Below are 22,436 nucleotides of genomic sequence, written 5' to 3' on the forward strand. Positions count from 1 at the left end.
GAGCCCCGCGTCGGGCTCTGTGCTGACGGCTCAGAGCCTGGATCCTGCTTCCGATTCTGTCTCCCTCTGTCTCTGTTCATGCCCTGCTCTGACTCTCTGTCTCTCAAAAATGAATAAATGTTAAAAAAAAAAAAAAAAAGAAAGAAAGAAGAAAAGCTGGGAGCTCTTTTATTGCCCAAATAAGGCACGTTGGTTACGGAACTTAACAGCTTAAGGAAGAGCAGTCGAGCCCCCAACAGGGTCTCTGTGCGCCCCCTCCCCGGGAACGGCGGGCGCCCCCTCCCCGGGAACGGCGGTGGGGCTGTGTGTCCCCTTCTTGGTGGCCACACAGATGCTCACGAGGGTTTTGAAATCAGGCCCGGCCTGGCAGAGCCTTCTAGTCTCCAGCCCATTACTCCAATTAACATAATCATTCTTTTTTATTGAGGTGAAATTCACTTAGCACAGAGTTAACCACTTTAAAGCGCACAGTTTGATGGTGTTTGGCACATTCGCGATGTTGTGCAAACCCCACCTGTGTCTGGTCCCAGGACACGCCGCCCGGGTGGGCCCGACAGCCGCTGGCGCTCCCCGGGGACAGCTGCGGCGCGGCCCACGCGGGCGTCGACTGACGGGGGCGGGCGGGCGCCGTGGAGGTAACGCTCCGCTGTGTGTGCCGCAGCTGCAGCGGGGCCTTCGCGGGCCAGCGATGCCAGGCGCCCAACCCCTGCCTCAGCGCCCCCTGCAAGAACGCCGGGACGTGCCACGCGGTGGACCACGGCGGCCTGGTGGACTACGCCTGCACCTGCCGCCTGGGCTTCTCCGGGCCCCTCTGCCTGACGCCCCGGGACAACGCCTGCCTCGCCAACCCCTGCCGCAACGGCGGCACCTGTGACCTGCTCACGCTGACCGAGTACAAGTGCCGCTGCCCCCCGGGCTGGTCAGGTGAGGGCCCCCGGGCCCTGGCCTGCCCCCTCCCCAGAGCCCTGACGCGCTGGAGAGGGTCTAGGGCCTTCTGCAATCTGTGACCTCCTCCCTCGAACCCCTGGGCCCCTTTCTAGCCCTGAGGTCCGCTCCAGGGTCCCGACTGCTCCCTGCCCCTGGGAGGAGGGGGCCCCGTCTGGCCTGGTCCCCGGGGGTGTGCCGGCCCTGCATCAGGAGCTCTGACCACAGGGGCGCAGGGCCGCCGTTTTCTAAAAGAACATGAACTCAGGAGGGGACACCCTGGGTCTGGTCTCGAGGCCACCTCCCCCCGCCGGCCGTGTGTCCCGGGAATGTCGTCCCCGTCTACGGGAAGATGGCCCTGTCCTGTCGTGGGGGTCCCGGCAATTAAAGAGACGGCTTGTTAGGTCCATGCTGGGCTCCGTGGCACCGGTGCGAGCCCTGCCCCCCCTCGCCCCCCAGGGAAGATGTGCCAGCAGGCCGACCCATGTGCCTCCAACCCGTGTGCCAACGGCGGCCAGTGCCTGCCCTTCGAGGCCTCCTACATCTGCGGCTGCCCACCCGGCTTCCACGGCCCCACCTGCAGGCAGGACGTCAACGAGTGCAGCCAGAGCCCCGGGCTCTGCCGCAATGGCGGCACGTGTCACAACGAGGTCGGCTCCTACCGCTGTGCCTGCCGCGCCACCCACACCGGCCCCCACTGCGAGCTGCCGTACGTGCCCTGCAGCCCCTCGCCCTGCCAGAACGGGGGCACCTGCCGCCCCACGGGGGACACCACCCACGAGTGCGCCTGCCTGCCAGGTACCGCCCCAGGGGCCCGGGGGTGCGGGCCGGGACATGGGGGGTACGTCCCGGCACACATAGGACAGCAGGCGGGTCTGGAAAGGGGGTACCAGTGAGGAGGAGCCTGGCATAGCGTCCAGGCATCTCACTTCTGCCGGGGCGGCGGGGGGGGGGGGGGGGGGGGAGTCTGCTGGGACCGCCCAGCACTTCTCCCTCGTGCCAGGGTCCCCGGGTCCCTGCAGCCCCCAAGGCGGGTACCTAGGTGAGCCTGGCTGGACAGGGGTGCCCTCCCTGGGTGTTCCCTCCACCCCGCAAGTGCCCCTGCCTTCGTGACCCGCCAGCTGTTTGCCGTCCTCCAAGCGCCCTCACCTTGAATTCCCCGGAACCATGTGCAAGTTAGGGAACGAGGCGCAGCTGCAGGGACACCCTTGTTTGTGCCTCCCTGGGCCTCCTGTTTCCCTGTGGTCAGGTTGCGCCCCCCGCCCCCCGGTGGCCTGTCTGCCCTGGATGTGGCAGCCGGCATGTGGCAGCCACCCCTGCTGGTCCCCCAGCGGCTCCACTGTCCCTGCTGCAGGGGCTGGCCTTCCACGGCAGCTTGAGTCAGTTCTGCTGCTGCTGATCTAAAAACACTAACCCTGATGAGAGGCGTATACACCTCTGGGGTCAGTGGGGTTTGGGTCCTGGGCGCAAAGGGCCCAGCCGACCCTGGGGTGACGTGACGGGGGAGGACTGACCCGGCGGCCCCTGCAAAGGGGAAGTGCCTGCCCGCCCGCCACTCAGCCCAGGGCCTCCTCACCGCTCCAGCCAGCTTTGAGCGCAGACTCGAAGGGCGTGCGTTTCCTGGGTGTCGCTGGGCATTCCCCTTGCCCCCTGACCACCCGAGTGCCGCTGCCTGGCCAGCTGTCCCTGGGGGCTGAGAGCTAAGCCCACCCGCCAGGCCCAGGTCTGGGTTCCAGGTTCCGATGCCTTTTTGCTGGCCCGGCGACCTGGGGCCTGGGACCTCGCATCCGGCCGCACGTCTCAAGAGAAGCCTGCTCTCCAGGGGCCTAGTGAGGGCTGGAGGCTGTGAGCAGAGGGTACCCCGTGCGTGGAGTTGGGCCAGCGGGGCGAGGTTGTCCTGCTGAGGGCCAGCCCAGCTTGTGTGCCGCACGGCACTGTGGGAGACCCTCGGAGGTGTGGGGGATGGCGAGGTGCGCTCAGGGCCCCCACAACACACGCGGACGTCAGAACTCGCGCTCCGGGCGCTGATTTGGGGTTCTCCCTCTCAGACACTGTCCACTGTCCACTTGAGCTTTTCCAGGCCACCTGCTTTCCCCCCAGGGCACGGGTGGGGCGGGGGGCCCTGAGGGAGGGGATTGGCTCCCCTAGGGCAGGAGACAGGTTCAAAGGCACCCCGGGAGGGGCATTAATTAGTAACTGGCTGTAGGTTTGGGCTCTTGCCAGGCGCACCTTTCTTGGTTGATGATTGAACCGGCGGGAGTTGAGCGGGTTAATAGCTGACTGGTGTGGAGGCGAGCCGAAGGAGGTTGGCCCGGCCTGAGGGGGAGAAGTGGGCACCACACCTCTGTTCCTGGGAAGCTGAGGGCACGTGTCAGCCCTGCCTTCTCTGGGCCTCTCCAGGAGCCCTCCATGGCCCCGGGGGAGTCCCCCTGGGGGTTCTGGGAGCCCCAGGGCCTCACCCGCTTACAGCCGCCGCGGGGAGCCTCCAGAATCCCATGTCCCCAAGTCCCTGTCTGTCCCGCGGGCCCTTTGCATGATGATTCCTCAGAGAGGAACTTATCACCTGTGGGCTCTGGAGGCTGGGGCCTGGTCACACAGGGAGCGGGGCGAGTGGAGGAGGGGTCGGACCCCGAGGACCCCCAGGCGGTGGGCGTCCCAGAGCAGGCCCCAGAGGGGCAGCGGAGGGCCGGAGCAGGGTGCCCTGGGTCCAGCCAAGAAGACGCTGGGCGAGTGCAGACGGACAGGGCCTGACGGGGCCCCGGCTCCCCGTGCCGCAGGCTTCACCGGCCAGAACTGCGAGGACAATATCGACGACTGTCCCGGAAACAGCTGCAAGAACGGAGGTGCCTGCGTGGACGGCGTGAACACTTACAACTGCCGCTGCCCGCCCGAGTGGACAGGTGCTCGCGGGGGTGCACGCGGGGAGCAGGCGGCGGGGGCGCCCTCCACCCGATACACTGCCCGTATGGGGAGCCTGGCCCAGGTGGCGTGACCCGGGGCAGCCTGCCTGCGACCAGGGTCTGAGGCCCCTCCACTCCACTCCACCCCACCATCAGCTCATCTTTGCGGGCCGCGTGTGGCCCCCAGGCAGCCCAGCGCCATGATCGGGTCCCCTGGGTTTCGGCCAAGCTGGGGCTGGCGTCTGGGGCTGGCAGACAAGCGTGGGCCCCCTGGAGCACGGGTGCCCACGGCAGAGCGATGGGGCCAGAGCCCGTCCAGGCAGGGGGGCCCAGGGGCACAGTGGATACAGCGGTCTTGGCTGTGGTGGGTGGAGGAGTCTGCCCAGGAAGGCTTCCTGGTGGAGGGGGCCCTGCACCTGGTGGTCAAGGCATGACGGGCTGGCCCCCGCAGGCCAGTACTGCACCGAGGACGTAGACGAGTGCCAGCTGATGCCCAACGCCTGCCAGAATGGCGGGACCTGCCACAACACCCACGGCAGCTACAACTGCGTGTGCGTCAACGGCTGGACGGGGGAGGACTGCAGTGAGAACATCGACGACTGCGCCAGCGCCGCCTGTTTCCACGGCGCCACCTGCCACGACCGGGTGGCTTCCTTCTACTGCGAGTGTCCCCACGGCCGCACCGGTGAGCGCCCAGCAGAGGGGGTGGGGCTGCCCGGGGGGGGGTGGGTACAGGGGGCGCGGCACCCCCTCTGCGGGCTCCCCGGCCCTGCCTGACACGTGCAGCCTCACTCGGGTGCGCGGCTGGCGGCTTTTGGAGCCTGCAGAGGAGACCTGCGGGGGGGGGGTTTCCGGAGGGAAGGCCGGGGCTGCCTGGGGCAGGCCTGCTGGTGACGAGCCCCCCAGGGTGGCCCGTCTGTGCGGTCGGCCGCCATCCCCAGGCCAGGAGAGGCCGTGCCCCGCTGACCGCCGCCGCCCCACCCAGGCCTGCTGTGCCACCTCAATGACGCCTGCATCAGCAACCCTTGCAACGAGGGCTCCAACTGTGACACCAACCCCGTCAACGGCAAGGCCATCTGCACCTGCCCCTCGGGGTACACGGGCCCGGCCTGCAGCCAGGACGTGGACGAATGCTCGCTGGGTGCGCGGCGGGCGGGCGGGCAGAGGCTCTGGGCGGCGTGACCCCCGTGGGGAGGACTGCCAGCCCCGTGGCGGAGGTGGGCTTGCCCCAGGGGGTGCGGTGGTTGCACCTGAAGCAGCCTCTCACCGGTGCCGCCCCCCCCCCGGCCCCTACCAGGCGCCAACCCCTGCGAGCACGCAGGCAAGTGCATCAACACGCTGGGCTCCTTCGAGTGCCAGTGTCTGCAAGGCTACACGGGCCCGCGCTGCGAGATCGACGTCAATGAGTGCATCTCAAACCCGTGTCAGAATGACGCCACCTGCCTGGACCAGATCGGAGAGTTCCAGTGCATCTGCATGCCTGGTACGTGGAGCCAGCCCCCTGCCCATCGGGGCGACCCCCCTGCAGCAAGCACCCAGCCTGCATGCTCGCCCAGAGAGCAGCACCGGGGCTCGGGGAAGGGGCCCGGGAGGCCCAGGGAGAAGGTATGGGGGGTGCCGGCCGCTTGCCTCCATGGGCAGCTGGAGCTGGGCATCACTGTCCGCCCCGAGCTGCGGCGGGGGGTGGCGGGGGCTATTCATGGACCCCTGTGCCCCCTCCCCACCTCCCCCCCCCAGGCTACGAGGGCGTGCACTGTGAAGTGAACACAGACGAGTGTGCCAGCAGCCCCTGCCTGCAGAGCGGCCACTGCCTGGACAAAATCAACGAGTTCCTGTGCGAGTGCCCCACAGGTGAGGCCCGCCTCCGGCAGGGCCACCCCCCGCCCCCCGCCCCTCCCCCTCCCTGCAGGCCCGAGGGCCGGGAGCTCCCGGGCCTGGGCCTACAGGAGCCCCTTTGCAGGCCCCCAGGGGCTGGGCTTCAGGGACTTCGCTTCAGGAGGGGCCAGGCTGGGTGTGAGGGGGGCCTGGGACCCAGAATCTCCCTGCTGCTGGGGCTCCCCTGGGGAGAAGGGCACCCCGGAGCAGGCTTATACTCCCCAGACCCCCGAGGCGCTTAGGTGGTGAGGGGACGCAGCCCAGCCCTCCGGGGCCCGCAGCCGGGAGGGAGTCCGCGTGCCGCACGCTCCCCGCCTCTGCGCGCCCGCAGTGGGCATGACAGGAGGGCTCCAGGAGCCCCGGCCGGAGGGTCTGTAGATCCAGGGGTGCCAAGACTCAGGAGGCGCCTGCAAGGTATAAATCAGCCGTCCCGGAAGCCGAGTGGGGGCCCTCAGGCACCGCCCCGCACGGCCGGGGCCACGGCAGCTGGAAAGGCCCCTCCTCAGGGGGCCCGGAGCCCTGGCGGGACGTGCTCCGGGGAGGAGCTCCCCGCTCTGGTCCGGCGGGGGCTCGGCCGCGGGGCCCTGGCACCCACGGCGTCTGACTGCGGCCGCGTCCCCGCTGCAGGCTTCACCGGGCACTTGTGTCAGTACGATGTGGACGAGTGTGCGAGCACGCCCTGCAAGAACGGCGCCAAGTGCCTGGACGGGCCCAACACCTACACCTGCGTGTGCTCGGAAGGTGCGGGGCCGCGGACAGAGGCCAGGCGGGGTCTGGGGAAGGGGCGGCGGGGTGGGGGTGGGGGCCCCATGATGAACGGCACGCTGCCCCCTCCCCTTCGGGGGGCCCCAGGTGTGGTTGGTGCTTCTCTGAGTGCCCTTGGCCTTGCCCCACAGGCTACACGGGGCCGCACTGCGAGGTGGACATCGACGAGTGTGACCCTGACCCCTGCCACTACGGGTCGTGCAAAGACGGGGTTGCCACCTTCACTTGCCTGTGCCGGCCAGGCTACACAGGCCACCACTGCGAGACCAATGTCAACGAGTGTCACAGCCAGCCCTGCCGTCACGGCGGCACCTGCCAGGACCGTGACAACGCCTACCTGTGCCTCTGCCTCAGGGGGACCACAGGTGCCGGGGCGGGGCGGGCCGGGGCGCTGGGGGGCGTTGGGGGGCCCGGGAGCTGACCTCCAGTGCTGCCGCCGCCAGGACCCAACTGCGAGACCAACCTGGATGACTGTGCCAGCAACCCCTGTGACTCGGGCACGTGTCTGGACAAGATTGACGGCTACGAGTGTGCATGTGAGCCGGGCTACACAGGTGAGCGGCTCTGGGGCCCGGGGGCCACCGGCGCTCTGTCCCTCCCAGGCCTCCTCAGGCCCGTGCCACAGGGGCCGAGGTCAAGGTCAGCGACTCAGCCGGGTCCCCAGGTGGGCGGGATGGTGCAGGCCTCCACTCAGGGCCCAGCTCTCAGGCTGCCAGCCGTGGCCGGTTGTGGCAGAGACCACGGGAGGCCTGGGGCTCTGACCAGGACCGCAACGGGCACCCTCCAGCCTCTTGTCCCTGGTCAGGGCGGACTCCTGGGCACGCGTCCTGTGTCTGCCCCGGAGACGTCTCTGGGCCGCTCTGGGCTGGCACCGGCCTTGAGCCTGGGGCGCCTAGGCCCACTGGCTGGCACTGCGCTCCCAGGTGAAACCCCCGCTTACCGCAGAAGGACCTGGGGACGGGGTTGGATGGTATCCCTGGTCCAACGGGGAAACCGAGGCTCTGAGGGCCCAGAACTTGCGCATGAAGATCCTCTCTCCTGGCGGGTCCGGGGTGGGTACCTGAGCCTCCCTCCCTGCTTACAGGGAGCATGTGCAACGTCAACATCGACGAGTGTGCGGCCCACCCCTGCCACCACGGAGGCACCTGCGAGGACGGCATCAACAGCTTCACCTGCCGCTGCCCCGAGGGCTACCACGGCCCCACGTGCCTGTCCGAGGTCAACGAGTGCAGCAGCAACCCCTGCATCCACGGCACCTGCCGCGACAGCCTCAACGGGTAGGTGTGGGCGGGGGCCCTGCCCCAGGAGGGTGGCCGGCCAGTGAGCGGCCTGCGCAGAACCTCGGGTGGGCGGGCATGGGTGCCGCTTGCGGGCAGGTGCTAGCAGGGCCCTCACTGGCTCCTGGCGTGTGCCCAGTGTGGCCACGAGTGGTCACAGGGCCCGGGGACACGCTCGCGTGTGGACAGCAGCCAGCACGTGCGTGCGGCGCTGGCATCTACCACATCCTTTGTCCTGGCTGCTCAGATGGCTTGCACACCGTAGAGGCGTAAGGGGCAGTGTCAACCACACCTGGGTCCGTGTCGAGGCGGCGGCCAAGGTCGCCTAAAGATGGGGGCCTGGGGGCCAGCAGCGTGATGGCTGTACGCCACCTCCCAAGCAGGCGGAGGGGCTGCAGATGGGAGTTCATCGGCCACACCCGTGTCGTGGAGGCTCCGGAAAAGCGCTAACTGGTGGTGTTCACCCAGCTTCTGGGCCAGGGCCCCCCGGAGGTGCTGGGAGGGTGGCGCCCAGAGCACGGGGCGCCCCTCGCACATGCCTTGTCCCCTGTGTCTCTTTCTGGGTTGTTCCTGAGGTTAAACTTCTGTACTAAACCCCTGGACCCCTTTCCTGAGCTCCGCAAGCCGTTCTAGCAAGCGGCCGCCTGGAGGACAGGGTCTGGGGAGCCTGGTCACAGCTGGCTGGTCCGACGTACGGGGGAGAGCCCGGCCCGTAATGGGCGTCTGACGTGGGCACCGTGCGCGGGTCTGGGCCCTCCTCCCGGGCGTCTATCCTCAAAGTGGTCACAGGACACCCAGGTGCCATCCTGAGCTGGGGAGACGCCCCTACACGTGGGGAGGGCAGCGCAAGGGTGAGGGCGCAGAGCAGAGCCGAAGCGCGCCTGGTTTCTGGCACTTCTTTGTGCCGAGCGTTGGGCCATGTGGATGGGCTGTTGACATGGGCGGGGACCCCACGCTCTGTGTTCAAGGCCACATGGTGGCTGAGTGAGGCGCCGTCCCCGACGCGGCGTAACCAAACGCGTGCCAGTGTCCTGGGGGAGGCGGGTGCCGGCGTCCCTGTGGGAAAGGACCCCCGGGTGGGAGTGGGTCGGCCCCTCCGTGCCATCAGTCCGGGGGACGGTAGCAGGGCCGGGAGCTCGGGCACACGTGGACGGCACCGTGGTCGCCTCTGCAGGTACAAGTGTGACTGTGACCCCGGGTGGAGCGGGGCCAACTGTGACATCAACAACAACGAGTGCGAGTCCAACCCCTGCGCCAACGGGGGCGCCTGCAGGGACATGACCAGCGGCTACGTGTGCACCTGCCGCGAGGGCTTCAGCGGTGAGTGGGGCCCACGCGGGTCCGGGTCCCTCCCCCGGGCGGGGCTGGCGCTGGGCTCTCCCTGCACCGCAGGGATGGGGAGGGGCCTGCGGTGGGGCCCCTTCGGAGGCCCTGGGGTGACGGGCACGGCGACCACCCGCCCTCTCTCCAGGTCCCAACTGCCAAACCAACATCAACGAGTGTGCATCTAACCCGTGCCTGAACCAGGGCTCCTGCATCGATGACGTGGCCGGGTACACGTGCAACTGCCCGCTGCCCTACACAGGTGAGGGCGGGCCGGGGCCACACGGCTCCGTAGCCACGCCCAGAGGCCCTGCTAACCACACGGAGGCTGGGGGCTGGCCACATTCGGGCCTCGCTCTGCAGGCGTCCTTGCCAAAGTCACACACGGGTATATAGGACGCGGGCGGCAAGCTTGGTACGAGCGTGTCCCAAATAGGTGGTTTGACCGGCCCGCCTGGGAGGGGTGGGGGCGCTCTACCGCAGAGCCAGGAGCTGGGCCCGGGCTGCCGGCCTCCGAGGCCCAGTGTCCACGCTGCGTGGGCCCCTGGGGCCCGGGCTCCCCATCCCCCCTTGCTGGCCAGGCCTGAGGGATTCCTTTGACGGCGGCACTTCTTTGTGTCGGAAACAAGGAGCCCTCTGTTAGCGCTGAGCAGAGGCGGGAGGCGTTTTCCTGGGCGTCCCAGCGTCTGCCGTCGGCCCCGCCAGCGGGATTGCAGGAAATGGTCCCCTCGGTGGAAGAGATTTGCAAAGTGTTAAAAAGCAAAAGTGCGCAACCACTGCTGCCACCGGGTCCCACTGGGAGTAGGCAGAGGGCGCTGCCCCCGGGGACGGCCTCAGGCCTCCGTGCTGGTGAGCCTAGAGGTCCGGAGAGAGCCCTGGGTGGGGGGCGGGGGGGCCGTCTGTGCTGGTGGCTCCACAACATCAGGCCGCCTGTGACCAGAGCAGGGGACCTGGGTTTTCTCTCCAGCGCTGGTGAGGCAGCTGGAGGCCGGTAGCCGCCCAGGGGCCCTTTGCTTGGGGCACACGGGTCCCTTCCAGACACAGGATCGGGGGCTGGCGGGGCTGGTGGGGAGGAGCCGGCCTGTGCTGACCTGCTTCCCGTCTGCCCACTTCCTGCTTCCCTCTGCACAATTGTCGGAAACTCTGGCGAATTTCCTGCCTGCCTAGGTCACCGTGGAAACAGATAGAAAGAAAGGCCCTGGAAAATCGCACCAGCAGGCCAGGGAGATAATGGGCTGCGGGGAAGATAGCGCTTCCTTTCTTCCCCGGGAATCGGCCCCGCAGCTGTAAACAGGAAGGCTGTCCACTGGGCTTTCATGGAGGAAAGTCGCCCGGTGTGACCCGCCTGCAGAGAGGCTCCCTTCCCCGTGCCGGGGTCCTGCACCAGCGGTGCTCCCTGACAGGGAGGGGTGCTCGCGGCCGGGGCTCCTCCCCTGCCGTCCGGCCTCTGCTCGGTGGCCTCCGTGACCGGGCGCTGGCCGCCTGTGGCCCCGGAGCCCTGGGGAGGAGCTCAAAGGCCTCCAGGAGACCAGGAGAGGGTGTGAGGCTGGGAACAGGCACTCCCGCGGGGTCGAGGCCCAGGCTGTGTCCTGCAGGGACAGGTTTGGAGCCGAGTGTCCCCCTGGTTTGGGTCCTGACTCTGCCAGGAGCTCGCCCACGGTCCCAGGTGCAGCCCCATCCCCCGCCCGCCCCATGGGGCCAGTCAGAGGGGCTCTGGCGGCTCAGAGGTCCTCAGGGCCCCTGATGGGAGGTGCCGTGGGGTAATGACCCCCTGGGCCAGGCTCCCTGGGTCCCAGCGCTGTCCCCCGTGTCCTCAGGAGCCACGTGTGAGGTGGTGCTGGCGCCGTGCGCCCCCGGCCCCTGCAGGAACGGGGGCGAGTGCCAGGAGTCTGAGGACTTCGAGAGCTTCTCGTGCGTCTGTCCCGCAGGCTGGCAAGGTGAGGCCTCCTGGCCCTGCAGCCCTGCCTGGGCTCGTTCCCCTGGGGGGGGGTCCCCGTCTTTGCGGGCTGCAGAGCCACCTGTAGGGGCTCTGGAAGCAGAAACGGGCCTGGCGGGGCCCTGCCACTCAGAATTTCTGTCCTCTGCTTGGCCCCAAACTGGGGGGTTGCAAGTCAGAGACCCTTTCTCCCTGGGGTGTCCCCAGGGCACGGTCCTGGGGCAGAGGAGGAGACGGGGGCCGAACCGTCGCCCCACCTCCTCCCCCAGGACAGACCTGCGAAGTCGACATTAACGAGTGCGTGAAGAGCCCGTGCCGCCACGGCGCCTCCTGCCAGAACACGAACGGCGGCTACCGCTGCCGCTGCCGCGCCGGCTACACGGGGCCCAACTGCGAGACGGACATCGACGACTGCCGACCGAGTGAGTGGCCGCCCGCGCCGCACCCGCTCGTGCTCTGGGCCCTGCCGTTTCCCGGGCAGGGGGCCCCCTGGGGACGCGCCTGGGGACGCACCCAGAGCACCAAGCGCTGGGCTCGGTTGGAGGAAGCACGGCGGGGGGGCGTGCTTGCCGAGCTGCGGACCCTGTGTGGACCAGGCGGGTGGGTAGTTCTGGGTGGTTCCGGAGCCCTCCGCCCCCCACCCCCGGAGCACGGTGCCTGGCGCCATCCAGCGTGCTCTTATCGGCCCTTGTCGTGACTCACCAGGGAGCAGGGCTCTCGGCCCCCACGCTGGGTCGTAGGGCACGGAGACCCAGACACGGGCACCAAGCGAGCAGGGACGTAATGACACCAGCCTCGTCAGTGTGACTGTCAGGCTTACGCCTCCTGCCCGTGCCCTGCAGCCTGGGGCCCAGGAGCGAGTGGGGGAGCGGGTGGGGGAGCTGAGCCCCGCCTCAGGCCGGCCTCTGTCCCCCCCCAGACCCGTGCCACAACGGCGGCTCCTGCACGGACGGCATCAACGCGGCTTTCTGCGACTGCCTGCCAGGCTTCCGGGGGGCCTTCTGCGAGGAGGACATCAACGAGTGCGCCAGCAACCCCTGCCGCCACGGGGCCAACTGCACCGACTGCGTGGACAGCTACACCTGCACCTGCCCCCCGGGCTTCAGCGGGATCCACTGCGAGGACAACACGCCCGACTGCACAGAGAGGCAAGGGCGCTGCCTGGGGCGGCCGGGGACGCAGGCCGCGGGGGCCGGGTGTCTGGCCGGCTGGCTCTCACCACCCACCGAGTCAGACATTGTTCGTTGTGTCGTAAGAGCCTTTGTGAGGTGACCGGTGTGGGGAGCAAGGGCCCTTGGCGGTTTCTCCTGAAGAACCGGTGTGACCCCTTCTGTAGCATCAACTCTGGGATCCATCTTGTTTCCTTTTTTCCCTTGGCTGCCAGTAAGCTCAGCCGTCCTGTGCTCGCTGTTTCTGACATGCCGGCCTCCCACATCGTCCACGCAGACTGGTTTCCTCCTCGTTTTACCCTAACTACTGCGCACCCGCGTGTTAGAAAGCTGGGTGTGACTTGTATGGGGCGCCTGGGTGGCTTAGTCGGTTAAGCGTCTGACTTTCGCTCAGGTCATGATCTCGCGGTTCGTGGGTTCGAGCCCCGCGTCGGGCTCTGTGCTGACTGCCAGCTCAGAGCCTGGAGCCTGCTTCAGTCTGTGACTCCCTCTCTCTCTGACCCTCCCCTTCTCACGCTGAAATAAATAAAAATATTAAAAAAAAAAAAAAAAAGCTGGGTGTGACTTGTAAAGGAGGCACGGGAAGTGGGCGTAAGGTGCCCAGGGGTGCCGGCCCTGTGTCGGGGCCTCCCCGAGGTCTCCGGGCTGCCCCCCGCCTGTCCTAGCCGCAGCCCGAGCCCCGGGGAGGCCTCTCGGGCAGGGTCCCGCACGCCCCTCACCCTCCTGCCGTTGCTCGCTTCCCCCCAGCTCCTGTTTCAACGGCGGCACCTGCGTGGACGGCATCAACTCCTTCACCTGCGTGTGCCCGCCCGGCTTCACGGGCAGCTACTGCCAGCATGACATCAACGAGTGTGACTCCCGGCCCTGCCTGCACGGCGGCACCTGCCAGGACAGCTACGGGGCTTACAAGTGCACCTGCCCGCAGGGCTACACGGGCCTCAACTGCCAGGTGCGTGCCGGGCCGCGCACCGGCCTCCCCACACCGCCGGGGGACCCGTGAGGCGAGGGCCGGGCCAGGAGGGCAGGACCCCCTCGGTCCCACAGCTCCGGGGATCTGGAGTGCCAGCCCGGTGCCCGGCCCAAGGCCACGTGTCACTTGGGAATCAGGTGGGGAACAGGGCCTCTCGGGTTGGGAGCAGAGGTTTATGCAGAGAGTAGCAGGGGGGGAACGTAGCTGAACGCCGGTGTTTTTCTGGAAAATACGGAAAAGTATCGAAGCCTTGCCTTCACTGAAGATTCTCACACGAGATCTCTTTTACAAAAACTTCCAGAGAGCAGCTTACTTGCAGAGAGAAGTCTTTTCAAGGACGGGCAGCTGTGCTCGGGATTTGCTGAGGCCCCAGCGCCAGGCTGCTCCTGGGCGGAGAGGGAGATGGCCCCTAGGCCTCAGTTTCCATTTCTGTAGGATGGGCTCACAGCAGACGTGTGCCCCGCACGGCGGGTGGGGTCGGTCCGGGTAGGGAGTGTAAACCCGGGTGACTCCCGCCGTCCCCAGAACCTCGTGCGCTGGTGTGACTCCTCGCCGTGTAAGAACGGTGGCAAGTGCTGGCAGACCAACACGCTGTACCGCTGCGAGTGCCACAGCGGCTGGACCGGCCTCTACTGCGACGTGCCCAACGTGTCCTGCGAGGTGGCCGCGCAGCGACAAGGTAGCCCCGCCGCCCCGCCCAGGCCTCCCTGCGCCCGCTGGCTGCCCACCCTCCGGGGTCAGGACGTCTGAGACCCTCCTCCCTGTGCGCCCCCCCAGACATCAACGTCACCCACCTGTGCCGGAACGGGGGGCTCTGTCTGGATGCGGGCAACACGCACCACTGCCGCTGCCAAGCGGGCTACACGGGCAGCTACTGCGAGGACCAGGTGGACGAGTGCGCACCCAGCCCCTGCCAGAACGGGGCCACCTGCACCGACTACCCTGGCGGCTACTCCTGCGAGGTGGGGATCCGTCCTGGGGGGCAGGGGGTGTCTGCTGTGAGCGGCATTGTGTGCCAGGCCCCAGGGTGCAAGCAGGCGCAGCAGGGAGGACTAAATCCGCAGATGCAGTCCCAGTAAGAGAGGGCAGTGACAATCAGGGAAGACTGCCTGGTGGAGGTGTCCCGCGGAGTGGGGCGCCTGGAAGAAGAAGAAGACACCGAAACACGGCATGGGGCTTCCCTCTGGGTCCCCGCCCCCAGAGCTCTGTCTGTGGGCTCAGCGGATGCCTGCCCTGGGCCTCCACCTCGTGTCCACAGGACAAGCTCTCACCCACGCTCTGGGCAGCTTAGCAGAGTCGGATGGGCAAGGGTCTCCCCCTGGGCCGACGAGGCGTGAGGAACTCAACCTTCACTGATCAGGAGGATGGCTTGTGTGGTCCCATCAGCCTGCATAGGGTGTAGAGGGCCGCATCTCAGCCGCCCACTGAGCCACAGGGCCCCCCCCCCCCCCATCTGTTTCCCTGCACAGTGCGTGGCCGGGTACCACGGGGTGAACTGCTCCGAGGAGATCAATGAGTGTCTGTCCCACCCGTGCCAGAACGGGGGCACCTGCATCGACCTCATCAACACCTACAAGTGTTCTTGTCCCCGGGGCACACAGGGTAAGGAACAGCCTCGCCCCAGGGCTGGGCCCAGGGGAAAGTGGGCGGGTCAGACACTGGCCAGAAGCACCATCGACCCGGGCAAACCTCCCCTCTGCCTCGTGGGGGCAGAAGGCAGGTGTGGGGCTGGCGGAGGGGGGAGCCAAGGCAGGGGGCCCAGCCGGAGCGCTGTCCCGGGGCTGCAGCGGCCCTGTCGCCAGTGTCGGCTCTCTGAGTGGTCCCGTCCTGGCCCCGCTGGCCGAGGGGAGCGCCCTGAGGAGGGAGCTGGGCCAGCAAGGGCCCCTGACGGCATCCGCGCTTCTGCAGGGGTGCACTGCGAGGTCAACGTGGACGACTGCAGTCCCCTCATCGACCCAGTCTCCCGGGGCCCCAAGTGCTTTAACAACGGCACCTGCGTGGACCAGGTGGGCGGCTACAGCTGCACCTGCCCACCCGGCTTCGTCGGCGAGCGCTGTGAGGGGGACGTGAACGAGTGCCTGTCCAATCCCTGCGACGCCCGTGGCACCCAGAACTGCGTGCAGCGCGTCAACGACTTCTACTGCGAGTGCCGTGCAGGCCACACTGGTGGGTGCCGCGGCAGGGTGGGGCAGAGGCTGTAGGGGCTGGGCAAGCCCCTCACAGCTGCTCTCGTCCCCAGGACGCCGCTGTGAGTCCGTCATCAACGGCTGCAAGGGCAGGCCCTGCCAGAACGGCGGCACCTGCGCCGTGGCCTCCAACACTGCCCGCGGGTTCATCTGCAAGTGCCCGGCGGTGGGTGCAGCCGTGGGGGCTCCTTGGTCTGCGGGTGGCAGGAGGGGGCTCCCTCGATGCGTCCACATACCACGCGCCAGAAGGCAGGGGCGGGCTGGAGCTGGGCTTTGCCTTCTTGGAGCCTGTGACCAAGTGTTTTCGGTCACAGGTTATTTGCAGAGCGGTGTTGGGTTTACAGAAAGATTGTTCAGGGACTGGCCACGCCCCTTTGTGCAGACGCCCACCTTCTGGTTTTAGCATCTTGGCTTCTCCTGGTAGGGGTTATAGTGGGGAGCCAGCACGGGGAGAAGTCGGCGCTGAGCGCTCAGGGTCACTCCTGGCGTGTGCGAGCTTTGGGTTCCCACGGATGCCGCGTCACATGCTCGCCGGCGCCGTGCCCAGCTGGGTGCCTCTGTGCCCGGAGCATCCTCCCCCTTCCCGGGACAGGCTGCGTGCCCTCTCCCAGACGAAGGGGGAGGGGCAGTCAGCACTGCCGGCTGGGCAGGGGTCCCCCTGACGCGTGCACCCCCCGACGGTGCATGCCGCCGCCTGTCCCCGCAGGGCTTCGAGGGCGCCACGTGCGAGAACGACGCGCGAGCCTGCGGGAGCCTGCGCTGCCTCAACGGCGGCACGTGCATCTCGGGCCCGCGCAGCCCCACCTGCCTGTGCCTGGGCCCCTTCACCGGCCCCGAGTGCCAGTTCCCGGCGGGCAGCCCCTGCGTGGGCGGCAACCCCTGCTACAACCAGGGCAGCTGCGAGCCGGTGCCCGAGAGCCCCTTCTACCGCTGCCTGTGCCCCGCCAAGTTCAACGGGCTCTTGTGCCACATCCTGGACTACAGCTTCGGGGGCGGCCTGGGCGTCGACATCCCCCCGCCGCAGATCGAGGAGGCGTGCGAGCTGCCCGAGTGCCGCGAGGAGGCGGGCAACAAGGTGTGCAGCCTGGGCTGCAACAACCACGCGTGCGGCTGGGACGGCGGCGACTGCTCCCTCAACTTCAACGACCCCTGGCAGAACTGCTCGCAGTCGCTGCAGTGCTGGAAGTACTTCAGCGACGGCCGCTGCGACAGCCAGTGCAACTCCGCGGGCTGCCTGTTCGACGGCTTCGACTGCCAGCGCGCCGACGGCCAGTGCAAGTGAGGCTGCGCGGGAGGCGGGCGCTCGGGGGCGGGGCCTGGGGCCGTGGGCGGGGCTCCGCGGCGTGCATGGGGCCGTGGGCGGGGCTCCGGCGGGGAGCTGGGGCCGTGGGCGGGGCTCCGCGGCGTGCATGGGGCCGTGGGCGGGGCCTGGGGCCGTGGGCGGGGCTCCGCGGCATGCATGCGGCAGTGGGCGGGGCCTGCGGAGGCCTGAGCGTCTGCGCCTGCGCCCGCAGCCCCCTGTACGACCAGTACTGCAAGGACCACTTCGCGGACGGGCACTGCGACCAGGGCTGCAACAGCGCCGAGTGCGAGTGGGACGGGCTGGACTGCGCCGAGCACGTTCCCGAGCGGCTGGCGGCCGGCGCGCTGGTGCTGGTGGTGCTGACGCCGCCCGCGCAGCTGCGCAACAACTCCCTGCACTTCCTGCGGGAGCTCAGCCGCCTGCTGCACACCAACGTGGTCTTCAAGCGCGACGCGCACGGCCAGCCCATGATCTTCCCGTACTACGGCCGCGAGGAGGAGCTGCACAAGCACCCCATCAAGCGCGCCGTGGACGGCTGGGGCGCGCCGGGGGCCCTGCTCGACCGCGTGGAGGCTGCCCTGCTCCCGGGCAGTGGGGCCGGCCGCCGGCGCCGGGAGCTGGACCCCATGGACATCCGCGGGTGAGTGGGCGCCAGCGGGGCTGCGCGGGGCCGGGCCGCCTCTAGCTTGCTGGTGAAGGCGGGGGGGGGTGGGGGGGAACTTAACAAGCCCAGGGCTGACGGGGCCCAGCGCAGGCAGCATTCGCAGGGAGCTCCCGAGCCCCGGCCGGTGCTCTAGCAGCAGGGTCAGCTCCCAGATGGGGACTGGACCCCTGAGGTCTCTGTCCTGAGACCGGGAGACGGGTGCTTGTGGCTCCCAAGGGGACAGTGGAGGGTGGCCGGGCCAGGCGGGAGATCCATTTGCAGGGTGTCCGGGGAGCGGGCTTGCTGGGCTGGAGAGCGCACCGTCCACCCCGGGGTCATCCTGTGCAGACCCGGCTCCCTGCAACCCCAGACCACCCTCCCCTTCTGGGAGCACCTCCCCCCCATCGGGACCAGGCCGTGGGCCAGAGGGGCAAACTGGGCGGCTGCAGGGGATAAACCTGCAGCCTGAGCCCCCTGACCTGCGTGTCCCCCCAGATCCATTGTCTACCTGGAGATTGACAATCGACAGTGTGTCCAGTCGTCCTCACAATGCTTCCAGAGCGCCACGGACGTGGCCGCCTTTCTGGGCGCACTCGCCTCACTGGGCAGCCTGAACATCCCCTACAAGATCGAGGCCGTGCAGAGTGAGTGGCCCACCCCAGCCCTGCTCTCGTGGGGACAGTTTGCTGGCTTCTAGAAGAGTCTACTGGGGAGGGGTCAAGTCTCCTATCCCACCCGCCTCCAAACTCGTGTCTGTTCTTTGTGCCATTCGCCGCCCACGGGTGTGTCTCATGCCATCCAGAGCTAGGGAGCCACTCTTCCTGGGACTTCCTGGCTGGCGCGCCCTCCCTACCCGCAGTGACAGCTGTCGGTGTGGCTGGCCCGGGGGACAGACACATCTGCCAGAAAGTGGGAGCCTGTGCCTCCCCCCGACTCATTCCCCTGATTTTTCTTTGTTGGGTATTATTTCAAAATCATTACAGCTTTTTAAAAAAGAGAGAGAGGGAGAAGAATTGATCGGTGTCATGTGAAGTGTTGAAGTTTGTATCTTGAAAATCCTCCTAAATCCTTTGTCTTAACAGCTCAATGCAAGTGCAGTGATTTGAAGTTGGCTAATCCTTCTCCCTTAAAGGAGAAAAAAGTAAAAGCCGTCTCTAGATAGTCGGCTGGTGCAGGAGAGAATTTAGCGATAGTTTGCAATTCTGATTAATCGCGTAGAAAATGACCTTATTTTGGGGGGCGGGATGGAGGAGCGCGGGTGAGGAGGCGCCCAGCTGTGGAGCCAGTCCGCTGCCCCCCGGCTGCCGGCCTGCCGCGTAGCCGCCGCCTGACGTCCCGGTGCCCGCAGGTGAGACCGTGGAGCCGCCCCCACCCCCGCAGCTGCACTTCATGTACGTGGCCGTGGCCGCCTTCGTGCTCCTCTTCTTTGTGGGCTGCGGGGTGCTGCTATCTCGCAAGCGCCGGCGGCAGCATGGACAGCTGTGGTTCCCCGAGGGCTTCAAGGTGTCAGAAGCCAGCAAGAAGAAGCGGCGGGAGCCCCTCGGCGAGGACTCCGTGGGCCTCAAGTTAGTGGACGCCACTGCAGCCCGTGGGGGGCTTGGGGGAGGCGGGCCCCACCCCCTGCAGACCCACGGGCCTCACCCCACGTGGTCCGAGGGCATTGGTCAGCCGCCTGAGCCACGGCCTTGGTGGACGGGGGGGCCTGCTCAGCCTCGCTTAGCCTCGCTTCCCCGACCCCCTGCCCCCAGGCCCCTGAAGAACGCCTCGGACGGTGCGCTCATGGACGACAGCCAGCATGAGTGGGGTGACGACGACCTGGAGGCCAAGAAGTTCCGGGTGAGTCGGGCGGGCTCCGGGGCCTGCCCGGGCGGCCCCAGCCCTGCCCCCGGCCCACGTGACAGGGCCCTCTGCTCACCCCTCCCTCAGTTCGAGGAGCCGGTGGGTCTTCCAGACCTGGATGACCAGACAGACCACCGGCAGTGGACCCAGCAGCACCTGGATGCCGCCGACCTGCGCGTGTCTGCCATGGCCCCCACGCCACCCCAGGGCGAGGCTGACGCCGACTGCATGGACGTGAACGTCCGAGGGCCAGGTAGGTGCCCAGCCGGCCACCCGCACCGCCGCCCGGAGGCTCTGGGGATCCACTTGTCCAGCCGCCTGCCTGGAGTCTGTATTCTGGAAGCAGAGCACGGGGGCAAGGTGCGCCTTCTGCTTGGAGCAGGACGAAACGTGCCTGGAGACGCTGGGTCCTGGGGTGGCTGGGTCCTGGGGGTGGCTCTCTGCTCCTCAAGTTGATTTCTTGTCTCCAAGTGTCCACGCTGTCGATTTCCCAACCGTGCGTTTCTTACGTCGCTTTTTCTCGGGTGGGTTGCTGGTAAAGGTCTCGGGCACGTCAGGAGGCAAAGCCGTAGGGTCACTGTCGCCTCCGGCCACTTGGGAGCTGCACCGGGCTCTGTTCCTCGGAAGCTCAGGTTGATTTGGGGGGCTGCCGGTGGCACGGCCGCGGGTGGGCGGCGCCACAGGCTGGGCTGTGTGTCCACGTGGCCGCCCGCCACCTCCGGGCCATCGACGCCTCCCCCTCCCCCCCCCCCCCCCCCCTCCGGAGCTGCTGCGGGGGGCCAGCCTTCCTGACAGAGCCCTCGTCCCTGCCTCCACGCAGATGGCTTCACGCCCCTCATGATCGCCTCCTGCAGCGGAGGCGGCCTGGAGACGGGCAACAGCGAGGAGGAGGAGGACGCGCCTGCCGTCATCTCGGACTTCATCTACCAGGGCGCCAGCCTGCAAAACCAGACGGACCGCACTGGCGAGACCGCGCTGCACCTGGCTGCCCGCTACTCGCGCTCCGACGCGGCCAAGCGCCTGCTGGAAGCCAGCGCCGATGCCAACATCCAGGACAACATGGGGCGCACCCCGCTGCACGCGGCCGTGTCTGCCGACGCGCAGGGCGTCTTCCAGGTGGGCGCGTGAGCCCTCCTGCCAGCCTGCGGCCAGCCGTCCCAACTCTGGTCGGGGCTGTCAGCTGGGCGCACAGAGCCCCACAGCCCTGATGCCAAGTGTAACCTGGGTGGGGACAGCTGGCCTCTTCGTTCTGAACGGGCACTCTGAGGCAGGCACTCTCAGGGAAAGTGGGCTGGAGGGTGCAGGGCCTCCTCACCCCTGCCTCACCCCTCCTCACCCCTGCCCGGTCCCTCTGTGGCGACCCATCAGGGCCTCCCCGCTCCCGCTCAGCCTTGGTTGGCGGCGTAGCTCATGGCGGCGAGGAGAGGGTTGAGGGGCTGCTGCTTGCTGCCGCGAGCTTGGGGCTTTGGCCTCGCTGGGAGCCCAGGGCAAGGGTGGGTTTCGGGAATTGGAGGTCTGAGCTTCCAGGGAACATCCCTGCATGGGCTTCTTCGGCAAGGCACCAGTGGGTCCCCCTGCCACACGTCCACAGGACCCGGGCAGCCATGCCCCGAACAGACAGGCGAGTCAGGGCACGAACTGGGGAAGGCGTCACAAAGCTGGTGGTTTAATGATTTTTTTAGCACGATCTGCGGACGTAAGGCAGCAAGGCTGCTGAGAGAGGACGGTCTAAACGAGTCCCGGAGCAGCTCTGGCTGTTTGCTCGGATGGCCTTGGTGGCATAGGGATGCCAAAATTCCCACGGGCATCTCGTGGGAGCGAGGCCGGCCCTTCTTTACCCACTGGTGGCCAGTGACTGTCCTTCTCGCCCGTGGCCTGGGCTACAGTGGCGTCTGAAGGAGCGTGTCGGAGGGACGTGGCGTGTCTCAGCGGCCTGCGCCCGTGATTCAGGCGTGGTTCTGCCCCTCCGCGGCCGGGCAGGGGCATCGCCCCTCTGTGCCCCTGGTGGTGGTGGGAGGTTAGGGGGCACCTCGGCCCTGGCTCCTCCAGCAGCAGCCGGTGGGGGTCTGCCCTTCCCATTCTCCCCGCCTTGTCCAGACTCGCTGGGGCCGTTCAGAGCCCAAGAGGGGGGTCTGCCGTGTCGCGGGCTGGTTCCCGGCCGGCAGCCCTGACTCCCGTTTGCCAAGCCTGCCCCGTTCTCTGTTGCATAGATCCTGATCCGGAACCGAGCCACAGACCTAGATGCCCGCATGCACGACGGCACGACGCCGCTGATCCTGGCCGCCCGCCTGGCGGTGGAGGGCATGCTGGAAGACCTCATCAACTCGCACGCCGACGTCAACGCCGTGGACGACCTGGGTAAGCCGGGCTGCGGTGCGGCCCGCGGCGGGTGGGCCCGGTGCCGCCCGACGTGCCCCGGCCTAGCCTCTGCTTCCCCGCGCAGGCAAGTCCGCCCTGCACTGGGCCGCCGCCGTGAATAACGTGGAGGCCGCCGCGGCGCTGCTGAAGAGCGGGGCCAACAAGGACATGCAGAACAACAAGGTGGGCTCGCGGGCGGTTCGGGCGAGGCTGGCGCCGCCCCCGTCTGACCCCGGGACCGCTGGGCCACGGGCATGAACTCCGGATGCGGGCGGTCCCAGCGAGGACCCCTGGGCCCGGTGCCTGCGGGGCGCTAGCTCTTAGCCCTCGTTGACACGGTTACCAACGCCTCCTAAGCAAGTGTGTGCGTCTTGGCTCGGGGAAGGGTGTGGTGCAGCTGCCTGCGTCCCCGCGGCCTGCACGGCACCTCCTGGCCTCGCCCGTCCCTGGGCAGCGCGTGTTGGCCCAGGTGCACACGTGGAGCCCTCGCTGGAGGGTGTGGGGGGTTCGCACGTTGTGAGGCCCCCGGTTGCAAGCGTGAGCGGCCCCTTCCTGTGCACGTCTTGCTCGTTACCACTATGCCTGTCCCCAAAGCGAGGGCGACTCCTTTCTCCCCAGCTCCTGGGCGGCCGAGCCCTGCCCACCTCTCCCTGACCCCACCGGGGTCTCCCTCCTTCCTTCCCGAGGGACACAGCACTCCTGAGTCGCCTGCAGGGCAGGCTGTGTCCCTGCCTCCCACTGGGGAGACCCAGCCTCAGGGATGCAGTGCCGCCGAAAGGGCACCAGGCCGTGGCCAAAGCCTTGTGTGAGCCAGGGAGGCACCATCGGGCCACGCACCAGCCTCACCGAGGACGTGTGGCATGTCCGCTGTACCGATGAGAAATCCGACTCAGGGAAGGAGCCGTCAGGGCTACTCGGGGACTGTCTGGATGGGGTTGCCCCGGGATGCACTCAGGGATCCCCAGGTC

General features: G+C 68.0%; 1 protein-coding gene across 2 annotated transcripts in view; it reads left to right on the forward strand.

Moving 5' to 3' along the window:
* NOTCH1 (notch receptor 1) overlaps positions 1 to 22,436 on the forward strand; it is a 42,981-nt gene that overhangs the window by 17,031 nt on the left and 3,514 nt on the right. The window contains exons 3-33 of one of the 2 annotated variants that reach the window (XM_039219627.1): positions 662 to 924; positions 1,384 to 1,722; positions 3,702 to 3,824; positions 4,276 to 4,509; positions 4,810 to 4,965; positions 5,122 to 5,307; positions 5,562 to 5,675; positions 6,327 to 6,440; positions 6,596 to 6,829; positions 6,908 to 7,018; positions 7,549 to 7,741; positions 8,916 to 9,061; positions 9,213 to 9,326; positions 10,882 to 11,001; positions 11,270 to 11,422; positions 11,920 to 12,148; positions 12,917 to 13,118; positions 13,665 to 13,818; positions 13,917 to 14,101; positions 14,609 to 14,741; positions 15,048 to 15,305; positions 15,379 to 15,491; positions 16,032 to 16,603; positions 16,840 to 17,268; positions 17,767 to 17,915; positions 18,620 to 18,836; positions 19,020 to 19,107; positions 19,198 to 19,363; positions 19,931 to 20,226; positions 21,321 to 21,468; positions 21,554 to 21,651. In XM_039219627.1, coding sequence (XP_039075558.1) covers positions 662 to 924; positions 1,384 to 1,722; positions 3,702 to 3,824; positions 4,276 to 4,509; positions 4,810 to 4,965; positions 5,122 to 5,307; positions 5,562 to 5,675; positions 6,327 to 6,440; positions 6,596 to 6,829; positions 6,908 to 7,018; positions 7,549 to 7,741; positions 8,916 to 9,061; positions 9,213 to 9,326; positions 10,882 to 11,001; positions 11,270 to 11,422; positions 11,920 to 12,148; positions 12,917 to 13,118; positions 13,665 to 13,818; positions 13,917 to 14,101; positions 14,609 to 14,741; positions 15,048 to 15,305; positions 15,379 to 15,491; positions 16,032 to 16,603; positions 16,840 to 17,268; positions 17,767 to 17,915; positions 18,620 to 18,836; positions 19,020 to 19,107; positions 19,198 to 19,363; positions 19,931 to 20,226; positions 21,321 to 21,468; positions 21,554 to 21,651 — 6,037 coding nt within the window. Of the gene's footprint in view, positions 1 to 661; positions 925 to 1,383; positions 1,723 to 3,701; positions 3,825 to 4,275; positions 4,510 to 4,809; positions 4,966 to 5,121; positions 5,308 to 5,561; positions 5,676 to 6,326; positions 6,441 to 6,595; positions 6,830 to 6,907; positions 7,019 to 7,548; positions 7,742 to 8,915; positions 9,062 to 9,212; positions 9,327 to 10,881; positions 11,002 to 11,269; positions 11,423 to 11,919; positions 12,149 to 12,916; positions 13,119 to 13,664; positions 13,819 to 13,916; positions 14,102 to 14,608; positions 14,742 to 15,047; positions 15,306 to 15,378; positions 15,492 to 16,031; positions 16,604 to 16,839; positions 17,269 to 17,766; positions 17,916 to 18,619; positions 18,837 to 19,019; positions 19,108 to 19,197; positions 19,364 to 19,930; positions 20,227 to 20,792; positions 21,469 to 21,553; positions 21,652 to 22,436 lie in introns of those variants that run through there. The other variant, XM_039219629.1, reaches the window with a different exon arrangement.

This window comes from Hyaena hyaena, unplaced genomic scaffold, assembly GCF_003009895.1.
Source record: "Hyaena hyaena isolate Hyena2069 unplaced genomic scaffold, ASM300989v1 scaffold_823, whole genome shotgun sequence".
Lineage (NCBI taxonomy): Eukaryota > Metazoa > Chordata > Mammalia > Carnivora > Hyaenidae > Hyaena > Hyaena hyaena.